The sequence below is a fragment of the Myotis nattereri genome (genome assembly GCF_964212035.1).
Source record: "Myotis nattereri genome assembly, chromosome: 11".
Lineage (NCBI taxonomy): Eukaryota > Metazoa > Chordata > Mammalia > Chiroptera > Vespertilionidae > Myotis > Myotis nattereri.
Genome location: NC_138086.1, coordinates 3,638,882 through 3,663,500, shown reverse-complemented (window position 1 = coordinate 3,663,500; position 24,619 = coordinate 3,638,882). Strand labels below are relative to the sequence as shown.

The 24,619-nt window shown below is 44.0% G+C and overlaps 1 protein-coding gene across 1 annotated transcript in view; it reads left to right on the top strand.

Moving 5' to 3' along the window:
• RBM33 (RNA binding motif protein 33) overlaps positions 1 to 24,619 on the top strand; it is a 121,884-nt gene that overhangs the window by 36,123 nt on the left and 61,142 nt on the right. The window contains exons 6-9 of the mRNA XM_081101872.1: positions 12,211 to 12,382; positions 18,221 to 18,429; positions 19,048 to 19,294; positions 24,212 to 24,270. Coding sequence (XP_080957998.1) covers positions 12,211 to 12,382; positions 18,221 to 18,429; positions 19,048 to 19,294; positions 24,212 to 24,270 — 687 coding nt within the window. The remainder of the gene's footprint in view (positions 1 to 12,210; positions 12,383 to 18,220; positions 18,430 to 19,047; positions 19,295 to 24,211; positions 24,271 to 24,619) is intronic.

Below are 24,619 nucleotides of genomic sequence, written 5' to 3'. Positions count from 1 at the left end.
TATGTGAATTAATAAGAGCATATCTCAGACATACTTAGTAAGGCTGATGGTCATTTTGGGAAAAGTTGGACCTCTCCTTGCACTTTAATTATACATATATGGATCTCAGATTGAATAAAGATTTCAGTGTACGAAAACCAAATAAGCATGCATATGTACACATGCACGTACACACATCAAACTGTACATGCATTAAAAGAAAACATTTTAATAATGATGTGTTAGCTTTAGGTTTACCAGTAAATCTGAAAACTTGCTGAATATTAGAAGTTTACTTTCCACTAGTGTAGAAAGTTCCAGAGGTCATTTTAGACCTGGTGTTGTCCTCACTGGGTAATCAGTGTGCCGGCATCATGCCAATTTGATGGTACAGCTCCTGGGCTGCTGCTCTCCCAGAGCCACATCCGGCAGCAGGCTGTGCAGGGGACTAAAGGGACTGTGTGGAATTTGCCCACGACACTTCACCATCTCATAAGTTGTGCCTTAGTCACAGGGCTGTCCCTCACAGCAGGGAGACTGGTGGATGTAGCACAAGCATGTCAGACTTGCGGCCTGCATGCAGCCCAGCCAATATAATGGTATGTAAGAAATGTTTTAATAAAAATTTTGTGACTTAAGTTTTATAATATCCTATTATACATAATCCTATATAATAAAAGCCTAATATGCTAAGTGGTCGACTGGTTGACTGTTCAACCAATCAAAACGTAATATGCTAATGATATGCTAAGTCCACTCAACTGCTTGCTGTGATGTGCACTGACCACCAGGGGGCAGATGCTCCAACCGGTAGGTTAGCTTGCTGCTGGGGTCTGGCAGATTGGGACTGAGCAAGATGGGCCAGACATGCCCTGGAGCCCTCCTGTGGCCCCTCCCTGCCTGGCCAACCTTCTGCATCCCTCCCTGTCCCTGATCGTGCACTGGTGGGGTCCCTTGGCCTGGCCTTTGCCCTCTTGCAATCCAGGACCCCTTGGGGGATGTCGGAGAGCTGGTTTTGGCCCTATCCTGCAAGGCAGGCTGAGGGTCCCCAGTGGTGCACGAATTCGTGCACCGGGCCTCTAGTTAATAACAAACTACAGTGTTCACTAATGGCTGATTAGTCGTGTTGCATTCATTTCCCTTACACCCCTTATGCGCAGGCACACCATTTCTCTCCACTAATACTAGCAGCGAATATTTTAGCAGCCAATTGCCACATCATTAGTCCTGTAGAGACTTGCTTGGTGTGCGTAACAGGAAATATTTCGCTAATGGAGGACAAGAAAAATAGGTTTATTTGCGTTACGCTTATTAATTTGTGCAGTTATTCAGTGTCTGGTAAGTTAATGTTCAAGAAAATATTAATTTTTATTAAAATGTTCTATTTTTTTATGTTAACGATTACTCATGTCTCTATCGAAATAAACATACATTTCTATGAAAATTGAAGTTTTTGTTTTTTTGCGGCCCACAGAAACTTAAACCTTGTTTATTTGGCTTGTGTTAGCTTTTGAGTTTGACATGCTTGATGTAGTGTTTTATTATCAGTGTGTCCAGCTTAGCCTGAGATTTTTATTCTTAAGGACGTGACAGAGTGTGAATGGAAGTGAGCACTAGGTTGTCTCTGCTCCTCTTGGTATTAGGCCATGAAGGAAAAGAGTCATCTGGTCATATAAAGATACCCTAAAACAAGGTTAGACAAGTGACAAGAATGGGGAAATATTTACATGTGAGCCTAAGAATTAATATACTTAGTGTATAAAGTTAGTATATTCAGTATATAGTAGATTCAGTATATACAGATGAGCCCCTAAAGCAGTGATGGCGAACCTTTTGAGCTCGGCGTGTCAGCATTTTGAAAAACCCTAGCTTAACTCTGGTGCCATGTCACATATAGAAATTTTTTGATATTTGCAACCATAGTAAAACAAAGATTTATATTTTTGATATTTATTTTATGTATTTAAATGCCATTTAACAAAGAAAAATCAACCAAAAGAATGAGTTCACGTGTCAACTCTGACACACGTGTTATAGGTTCGCCATCACTGCCCTAAAGGGTAAGTAATGTGAGAAAGTAATCAAAAAATAAGGAAAATAATAAAAAAATCAGAAAGTATATAAAACGTATATAAAAAGTAAAATAAAAGCTAAAACAAAAATTTGAATTTTAACCTATTTTAATGTTGGCAAAAATAGAAATTATTGGTCAGGTATAGTCTCATTCAGTTGAGGAGCCATTGTGGAAATAGTGACTGCCAGGAGGCGATTTTCTTTGGGTCTGTCATGTCTGCGTGTTTTGTGAGCAAAGAGTTGACTTATCTTTGTTCTTGGGTATCTTTTCAAGGATCTATGATACATAAACAGCCTTGAAAGACAGTACCGTCCTCCTGAGCAAGGGGGCAGGCTTGCTTTCAGCTTACAGACTCATATCCCTCAACTTAGGGTCCCCTGTGTGCAGGATCAACCAGATCTCCTCTTCACATGGTCCGGAGGGAATTTGGGCTCAGGAAGCTGGCCCAAAATGCCACTGCTCCTGTTAAAAGTAATAAATGGTCCTAGTCTCTGACCAGGAGTCTGTGTCTTCTCACAGCACCTACAAAGCAGTGGCAGGCTGCCTCACGGGCCTGCAAGAGGGTCAAAGTCTGAGTGAGGCCTTTCACTGTTCTTGACAGTATCAAACGCCTTAGAGTCCGGGCTTTCATCCACTTTGACGAAGTCATTCAAAAGAGTTCATCTAGGATGTGTTTAAAAATCACACCAGGTACTTGTTTGCAGCCTTGAGAATAAATGGAACCATGTGGATTTTCCGAGAGGGTCAGGTAAATGGTGGCCTTACCTTAGAAGAACTGTAGGACGCCTCTCTGTTGGACATGGAAGGAGGCTCGTGACGTGTCAGATGAGAACAAGATAACAGAATTCTCCCCTTAAGTTCCCCCGTTAACTGTAGATATATGCATGACTCAAAAACCATCCATGTGGATAAAGACAAAAATGGTTATAGACAGTGGGGATATTATGCTTTGTACACCAAATATTTTTTAAATGTTTTTGCTGTGAGAATAACTTTTATCAACTTGGAAATACAGGGTGGTTAAAACCTTGAGCCTTTAATTTGGAAGGCACAGAACTATACTGCATTTGTTTCACTCCTGGGATTTCTAGTTGCTGTAACTCTTATATAAAACGCTCGCGTCATTGTCATTCTGAATCTGTTTATAGAGCAGAAAGTAAAACCCAATCCGGATGAAATAGTTTGTCTTTTTATACCACCTGTTACGAGAGTCACGCATACATTTACTTTCTTAGCCTTTTGTCCTTAATTGTTGGTTTACCTTGTTTATGTTGCTCATTTTTTGTGTTGATTGACAATTCCTTGTACTAATACTTTTTGCTCTCAGGACTGTTACCAGCCCTTGGAAGCAGGGATTTGCTGGCTTGTTTTCTTAGAGTGAAATTACCGACGTTCAGGCAGAAAGACCATTATTGAGCACTTGGGCCTGGTCCTATTCAGATGCTCAGGAGGTGTTGGTGTCCTGTGCCGTTTCAACATCTTTCGGAGGGCTTTGCTTTTGGAGGACTGTCATTCTATCTTTTTTAGAAGTCTAAGTTATAAAGTCCTCAGGGAGGATCAACAGCTTTAATTTGCCACTTATAGGTGTCTTCCTAGTTTTTGACCCCTTTTCTTAAATGCCTGCAGGGTGTTGATGAACCAACAGTACTTGGCTTGTGTTGCCTGGCAGTGTGCAAGGCTCTGGGTTGCTTCAGACAGTAGAGAGCGTCCTGCCTTTCAGATGACTTGATTTCAGGAGTTGTGTTTCAGTACATATTAGAACCTGAATTATGGAACTCAAAAGTAGTTTCATTTTAAAAGCCTATTTTAGGTTGCTCCTTTTACTTAATGAGTGTTCTTGATTGGGTATACAAAGAAATCACTATACTGAAAACAAATTAGAAAGATGTAATTATGAAGATGATCAGCTTTTTAAATTATACAGCCACATCAGTGCCAGTTGTGCTGTTGTCTTAAAAAATGGTTTAAAAGGTTGCTATTTTAGTTTTGGCACATATAAAGGAAGAGATGAGAGAAGCTTTAAAAAAAGCTTTGCACTGTTTAAATATTTACTTTTTCAGTTGTGATAACATTTACATTCAGTGATGGGCACAGTACTTGTTCATTTATCCTGATAATAGATACTTGGGTTGTTTCCATTTCCTTTTGCGGCTGTATCTTTTCTTTTCACTTGGTATTAACTAGGAGTGGAATTATTGTGACAGAGTAGGATTATGCTTAATTCTACACAGAATCACCAAGTGGTTTTCCAAAGTGGTTGTATCATTCTGTACTCCCACCAATCCTGTATGAGATCTCAGTTGTTCTCCATCATTTGCTATTGTTAATCTTGTCCATTTAATATTAGTGGGTGTGTTATCATGACCTGAGTTTGTAGTTCTCTGATAACTAATGATGTTTTGTACCTTTCCATGTGCTGGAATTATATATCTTCTTTGCATCCATTTTTAGTCTCTTTTTAAAAAGTAGGTTGTCTTTAAAATTTTTGTCTATATATGCTATACATAGTTTATATAGTCTACACAAAATATGTATTGTCTATACATGTATATTATCTATAGATTTTTGTGTGGATTGTAGTATCTCTACATACTGTCTATATTTTAGATAGATGGATATGTATATATTCTGGATATAAGTCCATTGGCAGATATATCTTTTTTTTAAATTAATAAATCTTTATTCAGATTATTACAGATGTTCCTCTTTTTCCCCCCATAGCTCCCCTCCACCTGGTTCCCACCCCACCCCACCCCACCCCATGCCCTTACCCCCTGCCACTGTCCTCATCCATAGGTGTAAGATTTTTGTCCAATCTCTTCCCGCACCCCCACACCCCCTTCCCCCCAAGAATTGACAGTTCACTCCCTTTCTATGCCCCTGCTTATATTATATTCACCGGATTATTCTGACTTAATTTTTAGGTTCACTTGTTGATAGACATTTATTTGTTGTCACTTTATTGTTCATAGATTTTATCTTTACCTTTTTCTTCTTCTTCCTCTTCTTAAAGAATATCCTTCAGCATTTCATATAATCCTGGTTTGGTGGTGATAAACTCCTTTAGCTTTTTCTTGTCTGTGAAGCTCTTTATCTGACCTTCAATTCTACATGATAGCTTTGCTGGGTAGAGTAATCTTGGTTGTAGGTTCTTGCTATTCATCACTTTGAATATTTCTTCCCACTCCCTTTTGGCCTGCATGGTTTCTATTGAGAAATCAGCTGACAGTCGTATGGGTACTCCCTTGTAGGTAACTAACTGTTTTTCTCTTGCTGCTTTTAAGATTCTCTCTTTGTCTTTAGCCCTTGGCATTTTAATTATGATGTGTCTTGGTGTGGTCCTCTTTGGATTCCTTTTGTTTGGGGTTCTCTTCGCTTCCTGGACTTGTAAGTCTATTTCTTTCATCAGGTAGGGGAAGTTTTCTGTCATTATTTCTTCTAATAGGCTTTCATTATCTTGCTCTCTCTCTTCTTCTGGCACCCCGATAGTTTGGATGTTGGTACGTTTGAAGTTGTCCCAGAGGCTCCTTACACTATCTTCATATTTTTGGATCCTTTTTTCGTTTTGCTTTTCCGGATGGGTGTTTTTTGCTTCTTCATATTTCAAATCTTTGACTGGATTCTTGGGATCATCTCATCTGCTGTTGGATCTCTGTATATTATTTTTTATTTCAGTCAGTGTATGTTTAATTTCTGACTGGTCCTTTTCCATTTGTTTGGCATTCTCATTAAGATCCTTGAAGGTCTCACTAAGTTCCTCAGAGGTTTGTAGAAGATTCTTGAGTAATCTTATAACTGTGGTTCGGAACTCTATGTCCTCCATTAGTTTGCTTTCCTCCATTTCTTTCATTTGTGACATGTTTCTTTGTCTTCGCATTTTTGGCTGACTGCGAGGACCCACTGTGTCTATAAGAAGAACTGCTGTGCTGGAGACACCCTTATGGGGCAGGACTTGCTTCAGTGGGGCTTTGGTGCTTACTGAGTCTGCCTCTTGAGTGTGTCCCTTATAGATGTGAGGAGTTGAAATCTGGTATCTGACCAGGGGTACCCTGGCTCCTGGATCTCCAAGTCAACCACTGTGTGAGTCCACCCAGCAGGAGCTACAGCGATATCAGCAGGTTTCTCCTCTCTGTTTGGGATTTTGAAGTTTTGGATCTCTCTGACCCAGCTGCAGTTAGATTAGGCTGCAAAAGCCGAGGTGATTCCTTTGCGCCGCTGAGCACAGCTTGGGAGGGGATGTAATTTGAGTGGAGTGAGGTCTCAGAGAATCACCAGGGTGGAGCAAACAGCAATGGCTGTCATCAGCGTCTCCGTGACTCCTCACGTCTCCGCCACTCTACGTCTCTGCAGTCCCGCGCCCCCACAGCAACAATGATCCCTGCAAGCAGCTCTGCGAGAAAGCCTCCCTAACTTCCCAAACTGCTGCAAGTCAGTCCAATTTCTCCCCGTAGGAGTCTGGAACCCCAGAATCTCTCCTTAAACGAGCTCAGTGCATTCGAGAGCTTGTATCTCCTTCCAATTGAAAAAAACCACCCATCCAGGTGCAGCCCGCCTCACACGCGCCTTTGTACCTCTGTTCTTGGCACCTCTGCACCTCCTACCTGGTCTCAATGCACTTCTTTGTTTCCTTCTAGTTGTAGAACTTCCACTCGGCCAGCTTTCCCGTGGTTCTGGATGATTGCTGTTTTGTCTTATAGTTGTAGTTTCGATGTTGTTGTGGGGGGCAGCACACAGGTTTATACCTTATGCTGCCATCTTGGTTCTCCGGCATATATATCCTCCTATCTAATAAAAGAGAAACATGGTAATTGGCATACGATCGCTACCCTTCCCATTGGCTAATCAGCGAGATATGCAAATTAACTGCCAGCCAAGATGGCAGCCAGGCAGCTTGAAACTAACATGAGGCTTGCTTGCTTCAGTGACAGAGGAAACCAACGTTCCCCGCCTGCCTTTCTGGCCTCTGAGCCTGCAGTTTAAGAAACATTGTAACAAATATAGAAGCTAAACAAAACCCCAGAAACCTGCTTTCAGTGAGCCCCGGGATCTCAGAGCTGGAGTTATACATTGTTTCGATTACAGAACCAAAACAAACCAGATACCTGCTTTCAGCAGCAGATGCCTCAGAGCTGGAGCCAGAGCTAAAGCTGGGCCAGAATAAAAAAGAAAAAAGAAAAAAAGGAGCGGTTGGGAGCTTCCGTCACCCGCCAGCCTGAAAACAGCCCTCAGCCCCTCACCCAGACTGGCCAGGCACCCCAGTGGGGACCCCCACGCTGATCCAGGACACCCTTCAGGGCAAACCAGCCGGCCCCCACACGTGCACCAGGCCTCTATCCTATATAGTAAAAGGGTAGTATGCCTCCCAGCACCGGGATCAGCGGAGCCGCGAGGCCTCCCGGTACCGGGGTCAGCATGACAGGGGGCAGCGCCCAAACCCCCTGATCGCCCTGCGGCTCTGTGTGTGACAGGGGAAGGCGCCCCAACCCCCTGATCTGCCCTGCGGCTCTGTGTGTGACAGGGTGTGGAGTCCCAACACCCCCCCCCCCCCCCCCCCGTCAATGGGCCCTGCTCTGTGTGTGACGGGGTAGAGCCATAACCTCCCCATCGGCCCTGCCCTGAGTGTGACAGGGTGTGGCACCCCAACCCCCTGATGGGCCCTGCTCTGTGCGTGATAGCGTGAAGCTCCCCAACCCCCTGATCGACCCTGCTCTGTGCGTGACAGGGTATAGAGCCCCAACCGCCCTGATGCACCCTGCTCTGTGAGTGACCCCAACCCCCTGATTGGCCCTGCTCTGTGCGTGACGGGGTGGCGCCGCAACCTCCCCATCGACCCTGCCTTGAGTGTGACGGGGTGGTGCCCCAACCCCCCAATCGGCCCTACCCTGAGCGTGACTGAGGGTGGCATCGCAACCTCCAGATCCGCCCTGCTCTGTGCATGACAGGGGCGGCACCCCAACTCCCCAATCGGCCCTGCTCTGAGCCCGACCAGGGGCTGCACCTAGGGATTGGGCCTGCCCTCTGCCACCCGGGATCAGGCCTAAGCCAGCAGGTCGTTACCCCGAGGGGTCCCAGACTGCGAGAGGGCACAGGCCAGGCTGAGGGACCCCCTTTCCCCCCGAGTGCACCAATATTTGTGCACCTGGTCTCTAGTCTATAATAATAAAAGGCTAATATGCTAATTAGACCGGATGTCTTTCCGGATGTCATTCAGGACGTCCTTCCTGACGAAGCTGGAGCCAGAGGGAAGCCAGCCCGGGTCCCAGGTTCCAGAAGGTTCCGGCAGCCGGGGGAAGGAAGGCCTGCTTTTGCACGAATTTTCGTGCATCAGGCCCTTAGTCTATACTAATTAGACTGGGAGACCTTCCGGACATCCTTCTGGACAAAGCCATGGTGGCGGAGCCGAGGCAGAGGCAGTTGGGGGTGACCAGCCGGTGGGGGGGGGGGTTGGGGGCGAACAGGCCAGCGGGGGGCTGGCAGTTGGGGGTGATCAGGCTGGCGGGGGGCGGGCAGTTGGGGGTGATCAGGCTGGCGGGGGAGGGCAGTAGGGGGCCATCAGGCTGGCAGGGAAGGATAGTTAGGGGTGATCAGACTGGAAGGGGGGGCAGTTGGGGGCAATCAGACTGGAAGGGGGGGCAGTTGGGGATGATCAGGCTGGCAGGCAGAGTGGTTAGGGGCGAGCAGGCAGGCAGGTGAGCCGTTAGGAGCCAGTGGTCCCGGATTGCGAGAGGTCGGATATCCCCCAAGGAGTCCCAGATTGGAGAGGGTGCAGGCTGGGCTGAGGGACAACACCCCCCCCTCACCCCCGCCCTCGTGCACAAATTTCGTGGGCCACTAGTTGTGTGTGTGTGTGTGTGTGTGTGTGTGTGTGTGTGTGTATCTACTATAGTATGTCTCTCTCTCTATATATAAAACAAATATTTCCTCTGAGCCTGTGGCTTGTTTTTTAATTTTCTTAAAGGTATTTTACTATGAGCAGAAATTTTATTTTAAATATATTTTAAATTGTTTTTTTAAAGAGGGGAAGGGAGAGGGGTAGAGAAATAGAAACATTGATGAAAGAGAAATATCATTGATCAGCTATCTCTTGCATGCCCCCACCACTGGGGATGGAGCCCACAACCTGCGCATGGGTCCTGACCAGGAATAGAATGGGTGACCTCTTGGTTTTTGAGTCAATGCTCAACTGCTGAGTCACACCGACTGGGTAGAACATTTTTATTGTGATGAACACTAATTTTGTGACCAAAGATATCCTTGCCTACCCCAAAGTTGCAAAGATAATATCCCATGTTTTCTTCTGGAAGCTTTAATAGTATTACTGTTTTTAGCGTAGGTCCCTGATCTATCTCAACTAAGAAATGTGTGTGTGGTATGAGATTCATTTTTTTCCTCTGTTTATTAGTCATTGCACCATTATTTATTGTAAAGACTATGATTTCCCATTGAATTTATTGCCTTAGGGCTTCTGTTGAGCATCAGTTGACCACTTAAATTAGGATCTCTTTCTGGAATCTCTTTTTTTAAATTTCTTTGGCAATACTGTCATGTCCTGATTACTTTGACATGACATCAGGTAGTGTAAATCCACCAATTTTGTTCTCTTTTTCAAGGTTGTTTGGGCTGTTCTAGGACCTTTGCATTTCCAAATAAAGTCTGTAATTGATTTGTCAATATCTACTAAAAATTTATTTGGATTTTGATGAAGATTGCATTGTATGTTTAGATAATATTGGGGAAAGACGAATGATCATGTTGCCTGTTAATAAACACAGTTTAATCCTTCATTTCCAGCCTGTCCTTTTCTTTCTTTCTTTTGTTTCAAAGAAACAGTTTTCAGTTCACCTTGGTCCTCTTTAGATTTCTTAGCTGGAGGTATAGGTATAGAATAAACTGTATTAGTTTTGGTTCTGTCATCCTATCCTATGTAATAAAAGGGTAATATGCAAATTGACCCTAACAGTGGAATGACCATTCGCTATGACGCGCAATGACCACCAGGAGGCAGACGCTCAATGCAGGAGCTGCCGCCTGGTGGTCACTGTGCTCCCACGGGGGAACTCCGCTCAGCCACAAGCCAGGCTGATGGCTGTGAGCACAGCAGTGGTGGCAGGAGCCTCTCCCGCCTCCGCGGCAGCACTAAGGATGCCCAACTGTGGCTTAGGCCCACTTACCATGGGGAGTGGGCCTAAGCCGTCAGTCAGACATCCCCCGAGGGCTCCCAAGCTGCCAGAGGGATGTCTGACTGCCAGCTTAGGCCTGATCCCCCAGGGAACGGGCCTCAGCCGTCAGGGGGACATCCCCCAAGGGGTCCCGGACTGCGAGAGGTCACAGGCCAGGCTGAGGGCCCCCCTACCTCCCCCCAGTGCATGAATTTTCATGCACCAGGCCTCCAGTATTTTATATTCAGCTTGTTTGAAAAGTCTTTGAACTATTACTACTAGTATTGTTGATGGTTGAATTAGAAATGACAGTTGTGATGGAGTCTTTGCTTCGTTGATGGTCACTTCTTCTCTTCTGTGGCCTTTTAGGGGATGGTTGCTAGACCAGCATGTGGGCTTTACCTCACACTTGTTAGCAATGCAGAATCTCAGGCCCCATCTGGACCTTCAGAATCAGATTCCCAGTCTTTGTTTAAAACATTAAGTTGGAACATTGTGGCCTGGCTGGTGTGACTCAGTGGTTGAGGATTGATCCATGAACTAAGAGGTCACTGGTTCATTTCCTGGTCAGGGCATATGTCCCGGTTGCAGGCTTGATTCCTAGTAAGGGATCTCATTGATGCTTGTATCTCTATCCCTCTCCCTTCCTCTCTCTCTAATAAAGAAATCAATACAAACATTTAAAAAGTTATAAATTGGAACATTGTGGATGGAGGTGGAGAATGCGCACACCTGCGCTCAGTTTGAGTGTAGTGCAGCACACACCTAGCTGGATCCATCTTATATGTCACTCATTTTGGTTTCAGCTATTGAATAAGAGAGAAATAATGGTATCAGACCAACAAAATGCCAAGATTTTAGTACTTTAAAGCTCTGTAGTATTGTGAATAGAATACCAAAAGGTGGTATTGCAATCACAAGGCCTAAAATAAAGTTACGGTTTACCTTCGTCATTCTGTTTTCAGGCATTTGCGCTCCTGAAGATGTGCCTCTACTTGTAGGATTTATAACAACGAGTATGTACATTTGTAGCTGATCTTCTTACACAGAAAATGTTGGAGAAAGGATGCAAAATGATTGCATTGCTAGTTTAATATTTTTCTTGTACATTTGCCAGTGAAGCAGTTCATTTTTCATTGTTATGAATAAAGGACATTTAAATATTATGAGTTATGAAAATAAAGAGTTAATTTTTTTAAGTTTATAAAAAATATTTAAATGAATCTAGTACTCAGTATGTATCTAACAGTAGGTCACTAAGACTTCATATGAGGTGAAGAGCAATTGGTGTTAAAAGGAACATGAGTAAAATGGGCAGTGAGAATTGTTGATGACGAGAAACATTTAGTTTTGGGGGCTAGATCAGGCAGAGTTTTTGTAGGAATAGGGATGTAATGAAATATAAGGTACAAGCTGGTTTTAGTGAGAAGCAGTGACTGAGCAAAAAGACCAGTCTTGCTGGTGGCCAGCTGCAGACAGGCACAGAGCAGAAGGGGAGTGATGAAGGACAGACTTTGGGGGCTGCAAACAAACCAGCCCTCTAGCAGATGGGGAGCCTTAGGGGCAGCAGACATTCCAGGGGCTGGGTCAGCAATTACAGGACACGCCCAGCCTGTGTCAGGAAGGAGTGTACTGTCATCTGAGGTAAGTGACAAGGTGAGGCACATGCTAGTGAGTGAGCCCATGGACCTCCAGGGTTAGCTTAGTTAATACATTGGACTCTGCTAGAATCTGGATCAGACTCCAGGCCCGAAGGGGTTGTTGGAATTGATGTTTCTTCTCTCTGAAGTGTAATTAGCAACATGTAGTAATATAATCTTTTTCTAACATTAACTTAATTTTTAATGTTTGAGATTATTTTCTCCTAGAATCTATTTAGTTTTTCACATTGCCTCATAAAAGGACATTTTATATCTTAAATATAAGTAACATATTCTTCAATCTTTAATTCAAGAGATGAACTCACTTTCCCCTTTGTTTTGTGTGTCTGCAATGTAGGGGAGTATGGAGACTTTGGAAATGCAGAAGGAAATAAAAGAAGAATCAGATGAAGAAGATGATGAGGATGAAGAATCTGGAAGATTGCGTTTCAAAACTGAAAGGAAAGAAGGAACAATTATTAGACTCTCAGATGTAACTCGAGAGAGAAGGAACATTCCAGAAACTTTGGGTAACTCTTTTTGGCTGTCTCCCATCTTTCCTCATTCCCATTTCAGCTTCCTCCATAGTACTATTATGATTAATCAAATAGGTAAAGAAATGTTGACTTTATAGATTATTATGCATGCCATCAGAGGGGGATGGTCTGTGTGAAGACAGAGCTGAGCTACGGCGCTATAAAAGTCATTCCGTAAAAACACAAGGTGACTTGTTGTAGACACAATCAATTGATCGTCATTCTGAGCAAGTCCTGCAACTTAAAGATTGATAGTAGGCTGTGGCTGATTAACAGAGAGCCTTCCCACGGTTCCTTGCAGTGTCTGTTGCAGAGAATAAAGCAGTGGTTCTCAAATAGGAGTGAGCAAGTCACCTGGAAGGCTTGTTATCACAGATTCCTGGACCCACTCCCAGCATTTAGGGTGGAGCCCAACACAGGTGCATTTCTGATGCGTTTCCAGATGCTGCTGCTCTGACCGCACTTTGAGAACCGCTGGGATACTGTATCATATTCCGAGGAGGAGGATGGAAAGATGGAAGGCTAGAGGGTTCTACCTGCTTTCTGGCCTTGGTCAAAATAACAGTCAACTAACCCTTAGTTACTACCTTTATTACTTCTTAAAACCATTATTTGTAGCCATTTTCAGTTATAAACTGAGCAGATAGGAATTCTGTGTGAGGACACTAAGCCCCCAAGTTGCACAAGTTAACAGGAATGAGCCAGTTATGTCATGCTACTTTACTAATGAACTTTGTGGAGAGAGTGTTCTAGAATCGTACCGGTCTCCACTTCTTCCCCTAACAGTTTCTTCCATCTCTACCTTTTGGCCCAAGATTTGCTTAGACTTTTCTCAAGTTAAGGTATAAAGTTGTCAGTCTAGGACAGTGTAACTTTCTAAGAAAGGATTTGAAGTTGGCCTTGGGTAAAAGGAGATGAAGCGCAGGTCTTAAACATGGAAAAAAACAAAGGACCCTCAGCAGGAGGATGGTAAGGATACAGAGCAAGCCTGCTGGAGCACACAGCTCAGGCATGGGCTGGGATAATGGACAAGGGCGAGATGGCACCCTTGGCTGAGCACTAGAGGGCACTGGGCAGCGGCTCAGTAGGGAAATGGCCTAGGTGCCATGTTGGAGAGTGCCCGTGTTGGGGGCGGGTGGTTGTGGATTATCTGGTTTCTGTGGCTTTGTTAGCTGGGATTGGCTTTGTTGCATTAATTGGGGAACCAGATATATCCAGTCATAATAACGGTGGAAGCTGCATGTGCTAAGGCTGTGAAATCACTTGATAGTTGCCATTAAGAATGGGGGAACCTTTCCCTCTGTAGCCAGCTCCCTATAGGCCATGGTGGATTTCATGGGTCACTCTCCCCTGACCCTTGCTACCTTTGCACAGCCCCTGGTCCTCAGCTGGGTCATCTTGTCCCTGTCCACTTTACCTTGACCTAGGCCTGGCAATGGTGACACGTCCAGCTTACCTGTATTCATACTTTGTGTTTGTATTATCCCTGCTTCTCTTTTTTCATCAGGACCTTTTTCTCACTTTGTTCTTTTCAGTATCGTTTTTACTTCCTTTATTGCAGAATTTGTGTAAATCTTTTTTTCCTTTTCAAGGCATCTGGCAGCTTTATAGTCATGCCATCCTGAAACCAGGGGCTGGAAGGAATTAGTGGTGGGCAAGTCGGCCTTTTACATGTCAGGGAGAGGGTCTGAGGTCCTTAGAGGCATTGTGGCTTAAGCATAAACAGTTTGACTTTTTATCATTCTTTCAACTTAAAAAAAAGGGCTTTAAATGCATTGGTGCAGAATGATTGGTTAGATAATAGGACAAATGAAAATGGGGCTTGAAAGTGTCTGTCTTGGCTCTGTATTTGTGAGCCCTAATCTAGGAAACATACATTTTCTAGAAACTGAAGAGTTAGGATTATTCCTGGTACAAGCAGGATTTTTCTGTCCATTTAAAGATTGGTTTCCTAAAAACAGTGAGCTCCCTTATTACCTGAACACTCCCATCCCCCAAACAAAAGGTTAATTTTATTTATAAGAAAGATACTGAGAGAGGCTGCTGCAGTATTTGATAAACTAGAAATTACTTTACAGCTCAGCTCTCTGTGTGCTTGTGGCGATGGAAACAGTAGTTTCATGTTTTGTGTAGAAATACTCTCATTTATTTGATTGATAAAGCTATTTACCTACTCTTTGTAATGGGTTTTAGTTTTAATATCTTGCTACCAGAATACATATGTCATATTTTTTTTTGTCAAATGATGTCTTTTAGCATTTTGAATGCAAATAATTATTTTGTGAAATCATTGATTAATATTGAGAACACCCCACACTTTAAAAAGAAGAATGGAATGAAGCTCTGGCGCCCCCATTTCTGAGCCTTTAGTCTGCATGTGCAGTAGTAGTTCTCTTCAGGATTTAGAAGGTGCTTTCGCCACGTTGAATCATTTTCACGCTCAAATATATGATGCCAGTCTTAAAAATGAAGACTACTAATTCATATCTGATAGTCTTGGCAGGTATGGAGCCCAATACAGAGCTGGTGATTTTGTATTTTGAATTCCGATTTGAATTAGAATTTTGGGTTTTTAGTTAGGGTAAGATCTTAAGTAGTGAGCTTTTCCCCTCATCCAGGATTCTGGGAATTAAACATTACAGAAAATGTGTGTTTCTCAGTTTTCCTAGGAATGGTGCAAAACTTGATAATTGGGCGATAAATTCACTTGTTACATACAAAGGATGCTGTAGGGCTTCTTTCGTGGAACCCAGTTGAGAAGGGTTTCTCTTTCTAGAACATATCTGTGTAAGGAATGGCCTATTTTGAGTGGTAAGGCCAGAAGCCGTCACTAGAATGTGGGTGTCCTTCACCAGTTTCCTGCAGTGTCCGCACAGAAGCTCCAAGCTGCCTGCTCTTCTGGCCTAGGAAGCGGACCTGGATTTTCTTTTAAGCCGTGCGAGCAATGAAGGAAAGACTACATTTATTTAAAAACATTACCTATGAGTAGGCATTTAGATTTTATGAGATTCTAAGCTTCACTGGCACATTTATTATGTTTAATTATGCTTTATTGCTTCAGCCTAAAGATCTTGTGATGCATGATGTTCTCTTTTAAATTGTATCCTCGGTTAATTTTTGGCACAGGATCTGTGGGGAAATGTTCCATGTGGTCTCATGCAGTTCCAGGTCTCTAGTGCCCGCACACTGCCCTGCGTCTGCACAGATCCTGTGTTTGCAGGCTTAGTGTACATTTCCTGATCAGTTATTGTGTGAAAAACCAGATTACCGGGTGTTGTTTTTACTTTGCCAAATAAACTGTGTATTCTATAAATACTTACTTATTATGTATTAGTCTAATCATTATACAATTATTTGTATGTAAATTTGTTTTTCTTAAGCACATTTTAGAAAGGGACAATGCAGTGTAAAACTTGTTACATTGAGCTATATCTCTACTTTAGAATCTGGACATAGTACAGAAAACACTTAAAGGGAAATTAACATTTCAGTTGAAGATACAAATGTAATTTCCATCCTGTCATATTTTGGTGACCTTTTGTGACAGCTTGTCTCAATTGGAGGAAAGCATTTTTACGTGCTGATTAAAGATGTCATTTGAAACCATTTTATTACTGGGGATAGTGAAATTAATCTTGACACTTAGAACCACTAGAAAAATAATTGCTGATTCACCGCATAAAATGTGTATGTGAACCAATCATGTCATCAAGATTAGAGTAAAAGTCTGTGCTTGTTAAGAAGAGATTAAATATTCCTTCGAATGGGGCCTTGATTCATTTGAAGGGGAGGGGTTACCATAGAAACCATTTCAAGGGGATGAAGTGTGGTTTAGAGATTTTGGAAGAGTTTAGAGATGACTATGGATTCCAAGGTAGGAGATAAACTGGTAATATTTACAATGGACCCTTCATTGTGGAAGAAGGCATAAGAATGCTTCTCAGGACGCGGTTTATTAATGTAAGATACAATGCCACAACTCAGATAATATTTTGAAATAAAGGAATCATATTGGAGTCCGTCAGTTTTTTTCTTTTAGGATTTTAGAATAATGTGCCACCTGAAGTTTCTTAGAGACAGAGTCTATGTGTTTCGTATCCCTTAAGCCCTGATTTTCAACCACGAGTGAGCAGCAAGATTTTTAAAAACATGCAATACTGACTAGTCAGGGCACTGACCTCTTTTTCCTTAGACTGTCAAATAAAAAACAACAACAGCCAACACAACAATGGTTGTCTCTGTGAATGAATCAAAATTATACCTATTTTTTTTTTGTCATATTGGCAAAAATATACTTTTTGGTGAGCCACAGAATTTCAATAATTAGATTCTATGTGCCATGAGATGTAAAAGGTTGAAAATCACTGCCCTGAAGTGTTGGTCAGACAGGTGAGCACCTACTAATACTGGTGTCCAACAAATGTTTGCATGAATATGTTTTCTCTTACGAGATTTTGCTCTCATTTGGCATGGTTCCTCATCAGAAGGCATGCATATAAATCTTTCTTCACTCAGCAAAGATTTTTTTTCTTTCTTTATAAAACTAAAAATTTGTAATGATAATAGTAAATGTTTTCCATTTTGTATGACATTAACATTAATTATTTTTTTATTTTTGGTTAATCCTCACATGAGGATATTTTTTCCATTGCTTTTTCACAGAGAGAGGGAGGGAGGGAAGGAGGGAAAAAGAGAGAGAAACATCGATGTGAAAGAGACACATGCACATGGACTGGTTGGTTGTCACCCATGGACTGGAGGGTGGGGAGTGAAACTGCAACCCAGGTACGTGCTCTTGACCCCATGACCGGGAGTCTAACCTGGTCAAGGGTTGGCACTCTAACCACTAGCACAGTGATGGCGAACCATTTGAGCTCGGCGTGTCAGCATTTTGAAAACCCTAACTTAACTCTGGTGCCATGTCACATACAGAAATTTTTTGATATTTGCAACCATAGTAAAACAAAGATTTGTATTTTTGATATTTATTTTATATATTTAAGTGCCATTTAACAAAGAAAAATCAACCAAAAAAATGAGTGCGCGTGTCACCTCTTTTTTTTAAAATATATTTTATTGATTTTTTTACAGAGAGGAAGGGAGAGGGACAGAGAGTTAGAAACATCAATGAGAGAGAAACATCGATCAGCTGCCTCCTGCACACCCCCCACTGGGGATGTGCCCACAACCAAGGCACATGCCCTTGACCGGAATCAAACCCGGGACCCTTCAGTCCGCAGGCCGACGCTCTATCCACTGAGCCAAACCGGTTTCGGCGCGTGTCACCTCTTATACACGTGTTATAGGTTCGCCATCACTGCACTAGCAACATGGGCCAGGGCTTACTGGCAATTATTTGACATTGGAGTGATTTCACTAATAGTTGTAAGCTCAGAAGAGTCAGGAATCTGTTCTGTTGTATGTATTTTTCTGAGTCTCTGTCTGTCTGAGTAATGCTTGTGCTGGTTTCACTCGGACAGCTGTCCTGGGTGTGACCGGGGAGCGGGTTCTGAGTTGTGCTGTCGGCCAACATGATGGCACCTGCCTGCAACTGAAGGGCAGTGGCTAACTTTGACTTGAGCCCCTTTTTTCAGCTCCCTCAGCACATTAGTGGTCCCAAATGGAAATACCTTCCAAGGCAGAGCATGCCCCCATCGAATAGTGGGTGGGGGTCGCCACTGTGTCGTGCTTGCTCCTGTCGATGCAGTTGCCTGTTGTGGGGAAGCACTTGCTGTGGCAGAGTGTTATTGTCACGTATTGCTTCTGTGTGTTCTCCCTGTGAGTCTTGTTCCCGCTCTGAATGTTCTAACGTGTACACATCTTTTCACACAGAGCTTTCAGCAGAAGCCAAAGCTGCGTTGCTTGAGTTCGAAGAAAGAGAACGCCAGCATAAGCAGGGCCGCTATGGTTCAAGGCGGGGCGGAAGGAGAGGAGGTCCTTTAATGTGTCGTGGAATGGGGGACCAGAGAAGAGAGAACAGTGAGAGGGGCCGCATGAAGGACCACAGACCTGCGCTGCTCCCCACACAGCCTCCTGTGGTGGTAACGTTACAGTTTTCTTGAGTCTAAAACTAGAACAAATGAAAATAAGCTTTTGTGGGTATGGCATTTTGTGTTGCTCACTTAGTCCGGAGGTAAAGTTCAGTAGTAGGAATGCAGCTGAAGTTCGGGAAGTGCACTTCTAGTCTCTGATGACTTCACATGTGGTCTTACCAGTTCTGTCCTCTAGTATTCGGCAGTAAAAGCAATCCTGTTACAATCGCTTGTGAAGAAAGTTCTAGTAAGAGACCTGCTTCCATAAGGGACAACCACAGAGCAAGCAGCCTTGCATTAGGGCGGGGCAGCCTGGGTCTGTCCTCAGTGTGGTGCGTGGCTCACTGGGGGTAATTCTGCTGGTTGAACTGCCACATCTGCCCACCTGCCCTGAGGTTGAGCGCATGGTGAGATGGCAGAGCCAGTGGGGCGGGGGAGCAGCCTCCTTGCCTGCTGTCTCGTACAGCTTGTTACTGTGAACTTCTAACTCCTAACTTTTACAGTTCAGTCAGCATAAGTTGGTAACATGTCACCAGTCGTTTTCTTTGCTTTTAAATGTTGATTCCTGTGAATTTGTCTCTTTTGTGATTATAGACGCACTCTCCAAGATTAATTCCTCCAACCCAGCCTCAGCCTCCCCCCCCACCGCCACCCCAGCAGCAGCCCATTCGGAGCCTGTTCCAGCAGCAGCCCCTGCAGCCCCTGCTGCCCCTGCAGCATCCGCACCACCCCTCTCCTCCACAAGGAATGCATGTGCCACCCCAGATGGAGGCGCCCAGGGTGATGATGACCCCTCCACCCGTGACCCCACAGCAGCCCAAGAACATCCACATAAACCCCCACTTCAAAGGAGCGGTGGTGACGCCCGTGCAAGGTATGTGTCTCCTTTATTGTTGCTGTGGCCAAAGAGATGTCATGCTCCAGTCTGCAAGGATAACTTGGCTTCCTGATGTCTTCTCCACCCACTTAGACTCCTGCTACTCACGGCCCAGGTGCTTGCTAACAAATGTGTATCTTAGGTTCTGATTGGGTGGCAGGCACTGAATTTGGAGGGCAGGAGAAGCATTGTGGAGAATTAGCAGGGTGCTTCCTCGTGTCCCAGTCAGGTGCTCTCTGTGAGTCCCCATGCTAGCTGTGTGTGTGTGTGTGTGTGTGTGTGTGTGTATGTGCGCGCACACGCGCATAGATTCACCTTTAGTCATGAGTTTTAAGTGACAACCTCTCATGTTACCATTTCCTGGCCCAAGGAAACTGTTTTCATGCCTTTGGGAAGGAGCACATCTTTTTTTGTTTATTAATCCTCACCCAAGGAGAGATTTCATATATATATATAAAATTTTAATATATTTTTAATTGACTTCAGAGAGTAAGGGAGAGGGAGAGGGAGAGAGAGATAGAAACATCAATGATGAGAGAGAATCATTGATCAGCTGCCTCCTTCACACCCCCCACTGGGGATCGAGCCCACAACCTGCACATGTGCCCTGACCGGGAATCGAACCGTGATCTCCTGGTTCATAGATTGACCACTGAGCTGTGCTGACCAGGTAAGGGTATTTTTAACATTGATTTTTAGAGAGAAGAAAGGAGGGGGAGAGAGAGAGAAAAGACATTGATGTGTGAGAGACACATTGACTGGTTGCCTCCCACAGGTGCCCTGACCAGTGCCAGGGATTGAGCCTGCAACCGAGGTACATGCCCTTGACCAGAATCGAACCTGGAACCCTTCAGTTGGGCTGATGCTCTATCCACTGAGCCAAACGGACTAGGGCAGGAGCGCATCTTTATGCCTCTGTCAAGCACACGTGGGCTGCGATGCTTCTATCTCACGCACTGAGTTATGTTGGTGCACAAAGCAGACAAGCTTTTTGCAGTCATGGTCCTGTGCTCTAACAGTCAGCCACAAACACATTGATTTCTGTGGCAGGTTAGGGGATGCCAGTGCATTGACAGATGGAGCATCTAGGGCTGGGCTGGCTTCATTAGGAAGGTAAGAGTTGAAGAAGGCTGCTGGTGTGGAATCAGGTAGCTAGTGTGGAACACTTGGGTGGAAACAGCACTCAGGCCAAGAAGCACCCCCCTCTGCCTCCAGAGGCAGTGGGGAAGGCTGTAAGGGAAACAGCAGCATCCTTTGCGACAGCTAGGTTTCCATTAGAGCAGGAAGGGGACAGGCTGAGGCCAGCATGGGTTCTGGTGGCTGAGAACTTGGAATTCCAAAGGTGTGGTTGAGAAGTTTCAGAACTTGGGGAGAAGCCTGAGATAGGACTTGGAGTGTGGAGAGGGCCAGTGGTCTGGAGGCGCTGTGAAGTTGTGCCTTGGAGCAGAGGGCTGTAGGGGGGCAGAGGAGGGTCAGTGTCCTTGTGTTGTTACAGGAGATTGCTCTTGTTAGACACACCTGGAAGGTCGGGTGTTAGTGCTGTCGGTCCCTGACCCCCTGACTGACCCCTTCGCTTGTCCCCACCATATATTAGAATCATTCAGTGACCTCACTGTCTTCCAGGGCAGGACATGTTATAGTCTGTGTGATTCGCACATTACCTGTGTCTGCGCAGCAGCTGTGGGAGGAAGGGACCAACACATGCTCATGGGGGAAAGGAGGGTGCAGGCAAGTAGCCCTTTCCATGGTGGCTACCCAGGACGTGCCCCTGCAGGAATGGAGCAGTGGGGAGGATTTTACTGACGTCAGCATTGGGCATTGTGTATTTCCTTGCACAGTGAGGGAGGACTGGCAGTTGGAGAGGTGCACAGATTGGTGTGGCCTGATAGAAATAAGTGGTGGTAGGACATGCAGAGTGGGAGAGCGCTAAGGAAACTCAGGATGTCTTCCAGGTGTGAAGGGTGTGTGTCTTGCTGAGTTAGCAGCCTGATGGGCATAGACAGAGACCTGGCCTGGCACACAGAGCTCATGCAGACTCAGTGAGTGCACATCACCTTGCCGGCAAGTTTTACACTCAGAACAAGCTAAATGGTTTTCACCACGAAGCCGGGGCTTTGTGCCACACATTCCTTCTCCTTGACACACCTTTAATCTTGAGATTTGCTGGTGTAGGGAGAGAGTGAGTGAATGAGCTTAAGTAGAAAGCAGTTCCTCTTGAGAGAGGCTTGGTATCTAGCTGCCTGCTGCACAGGTAAGAGAGAGGAACCCAGTGGTTCTTGGAGCTGTAGGCAGGTAGAAGGTACATGTAAAAGGTACCAGCGTGTGCACATCTTTTCTTGATGGCACACATTTCCTTTTTGAGGATGAAGTGTTCCATAAAATTATAATTAACCAGTTCTGATGGAAACTCAACGTGTTCTTCAGGTGTTCACTATTACAACCGTTGCAGTGAATCGAAAGCTAATCTAATCCATTAGGTACATGGGACAACAGAAGATGTAAGTCTTAAATATCAAATACTTGGAGTTTAAGGTTCAACTGGAATGGTCTGTTAACAGTTCAGGTTTTAAGTTCTCTCATAGAAAGACTTGTCTTCCTGCCTGCAGACCAGGTGCCCTGCAGGGCCCCTAGGAGGACAGGTCGCAGATGCCCTGGCGGTCTGACTGAGGCCTTCTTTCTGGCCTGGCTGGATTCGATCTGTGCGTCACACCTGTTCTCAGATGTTCTTTTTCTCCTCTTTCCTGTTGTGTTTTACAGTTTATTTTTTAACTTTTTAAAAAATATACTTTCATTGATTTCAGAGAGGGAGGGAGAGGGAGAGAGAGAGATAAACATCAGTGGTGAGAGAGAATCATTGATTGGCCTCCTTCTGCATGCTTCACACTAGGGATTGAGCTTGAAACCCGGGCATGTACCCTGACTGGGAATTGTACCCTGAGCTGGTTCATAGGTTGACGCTCAACCACTGAACCACACCAGCTGGAGGCTTTTTACAGTTTACTAAGAAAATGTTTAAAAATTTGGTGCGTAGTTTAAAAAATGCTGTCTTTATATTATTTAATGTGTAGTTTTTTTCTTCTTTACTTTCATGATAATCTTTTGAGGTCAGAGGTACTTTCTTTCTCCACTTCATGGTGTACTATTTTGCTTCAGGTATATAATCGATGTACCCAGAGCCTTTAGCCAGCCACATAGATTGAGGGGCTGGTTGCTATTTTATAGGAAGCCTTGCAAATTGACTCTTAGTTTGAAATTTTGATTCATTGGATTAAGCCAGGGGTGGGCAAACTTTTTGACTCGAGGACCACAATGGGTTCTTAAACTGGACTCAGAAGAAGGAGCTGCGGCCGTGTTTCCTGACGTTGCCATGTTAACGCTGCTGCTGGTGAAGGAGCGGAGGGGAGAGCAAGAGAACCCTCCGCTCTTTCGGCTCCGTGGGCCGGATAGAACAGCCCAACTGGCCGGATCCGGCCCGCCGGCCATAGTTTGCCCACGGTTGGATTAGGCTCTCAAGAGAGGGATGTACTTCAATCTTGTATACACTTTATCAAAATAGTTTTTTCAGTTACACTTTGCTTTGATCAAGTGGTCTTACAGGTCCATCCAGCTACACTCTCACTTTAAGTGCACCTGTGGATGTGTGATGTTAATTACAAGGCTTAGTGTAGCGGTTCTCAACCTGTGGGTCGCGAACAAGGAAAATACATCCTGCATATCAGATATTTACATGGCGATTCATAACAGTAGCAACATTACAGTGATGAAGTAGCAACGAAAATAATTTTATGGTTGGGTCACAACATGAGGAACTGTGTTAAAGGGTCGTGGCATTAGGAAGGTTGAGAACCACTGCCAGTGAGTGCATCTCAGCACTCTGTTTTCAAAACAGTTTTGATTCACTTTTAAACTGTATCATTTCTATATTTCTCATTTGCCAGAAATTTCTTTAAAATATGCTATTTTAAAATATTATTATATTTCTAATTTATAAGCTTTGTTCTTATTCTTGCTTGTATGTAGCCTCACTTGGTTGTTCCTTTGTGCATGTCTGTGTTGTGATCTCTTCTTACAAGGACACCAGTCAGTCACAGTGGACTAGGGCTCACCCACCTAACCTCATTTTACCTTAATCACCTCTTTTTCCAAATAACAGTCCCATTTTGAGTTACTGGTGTTAAAACTTCATATGAATTTAGGAGAGGGCCATAGACCAGACCATAACACCTGACACTCTGAGAGTTTCCCAGATGATGGGACAGCACATCTTAGTGAGGTATAGCTGCCACTCACAGCTGTCACCACTTGGGTGCTGGGGTTCCCCCACATCCTATCAGTAGATCTCACACATTTTATATAGCTTAAACATACCCGATTTAGCCCCAGGTGTGAAACTAACATCTGGCTTCCTCCCTTAGAAAAGTGATTCCTTGTCCTTCTGATAGGTCAGTGGAGTTCTGCTTGTTTCAAAACAAAACAAAACATCTCAGCATAGTAGTTGTTCTTTGTAATGGTACCCTGAGCTGGTATATTCCCTTGCTCTGCCTACTTCACTCTCACCTTTGTTCCCTCTCTTTTTATGACTCCAGAGGATTTAGATTTGAATTTGTATTTGAGTGGAGTCAGAGGTATACCTGGGATTGGATAGCCTGGGTAACCTGGAAGTGAAAAAAAGTAAGTTGTTCTTTTGTTGCGAAATGTTTTAACCCTAAATGGGAATTCACAGTTGAAATGTAAGCTTCTTTTTGTGCTATTGTGTGAAGGCAGAAGCCCTTCCCTTTCTCTTGATGGAAACTTAATGTGTTTTATGTTGTACACATCGTATATGTTTTATGTTATACTTAGTTTATTGCCTTCCTTTAGCAGCTGGTCTGGGTGTGAGCACAGCGTGTTTCTAATGAGAGGTGTTTTCCACAGTGCCCTTGCTGCCAGTCCCGAGCCAACAGAGACCTGCGGTGGGACCCCAGAGATTCCCAGTGAGTAGCAGCTGCTCTTCTGCTCCAAGACAGTGAGCACACACTAAGAAATATTAATATAGCAAATACAAGTGGGTCCAACTGAATATAAGTTTAAAGATTTATAAATATTGACTATAATTTTTGCAATGGAAAATGCTTATTAAAAGCTTAAGGTCAATGGATTTTTGAGAATGGGATTAATTTTGTCTAACTGTAAGATTGTTGAATCAGGATCATCAGTGGAATGCCTTTCATCTTAAAGAATATGAATTTTGATTTTATTTATTGCCTGATGTTAATAAGGAAGGGCCTTGCTTTGTTATAATTTGTGCTAAGTGTATATGAGCACATATGCATTTGTGTACAT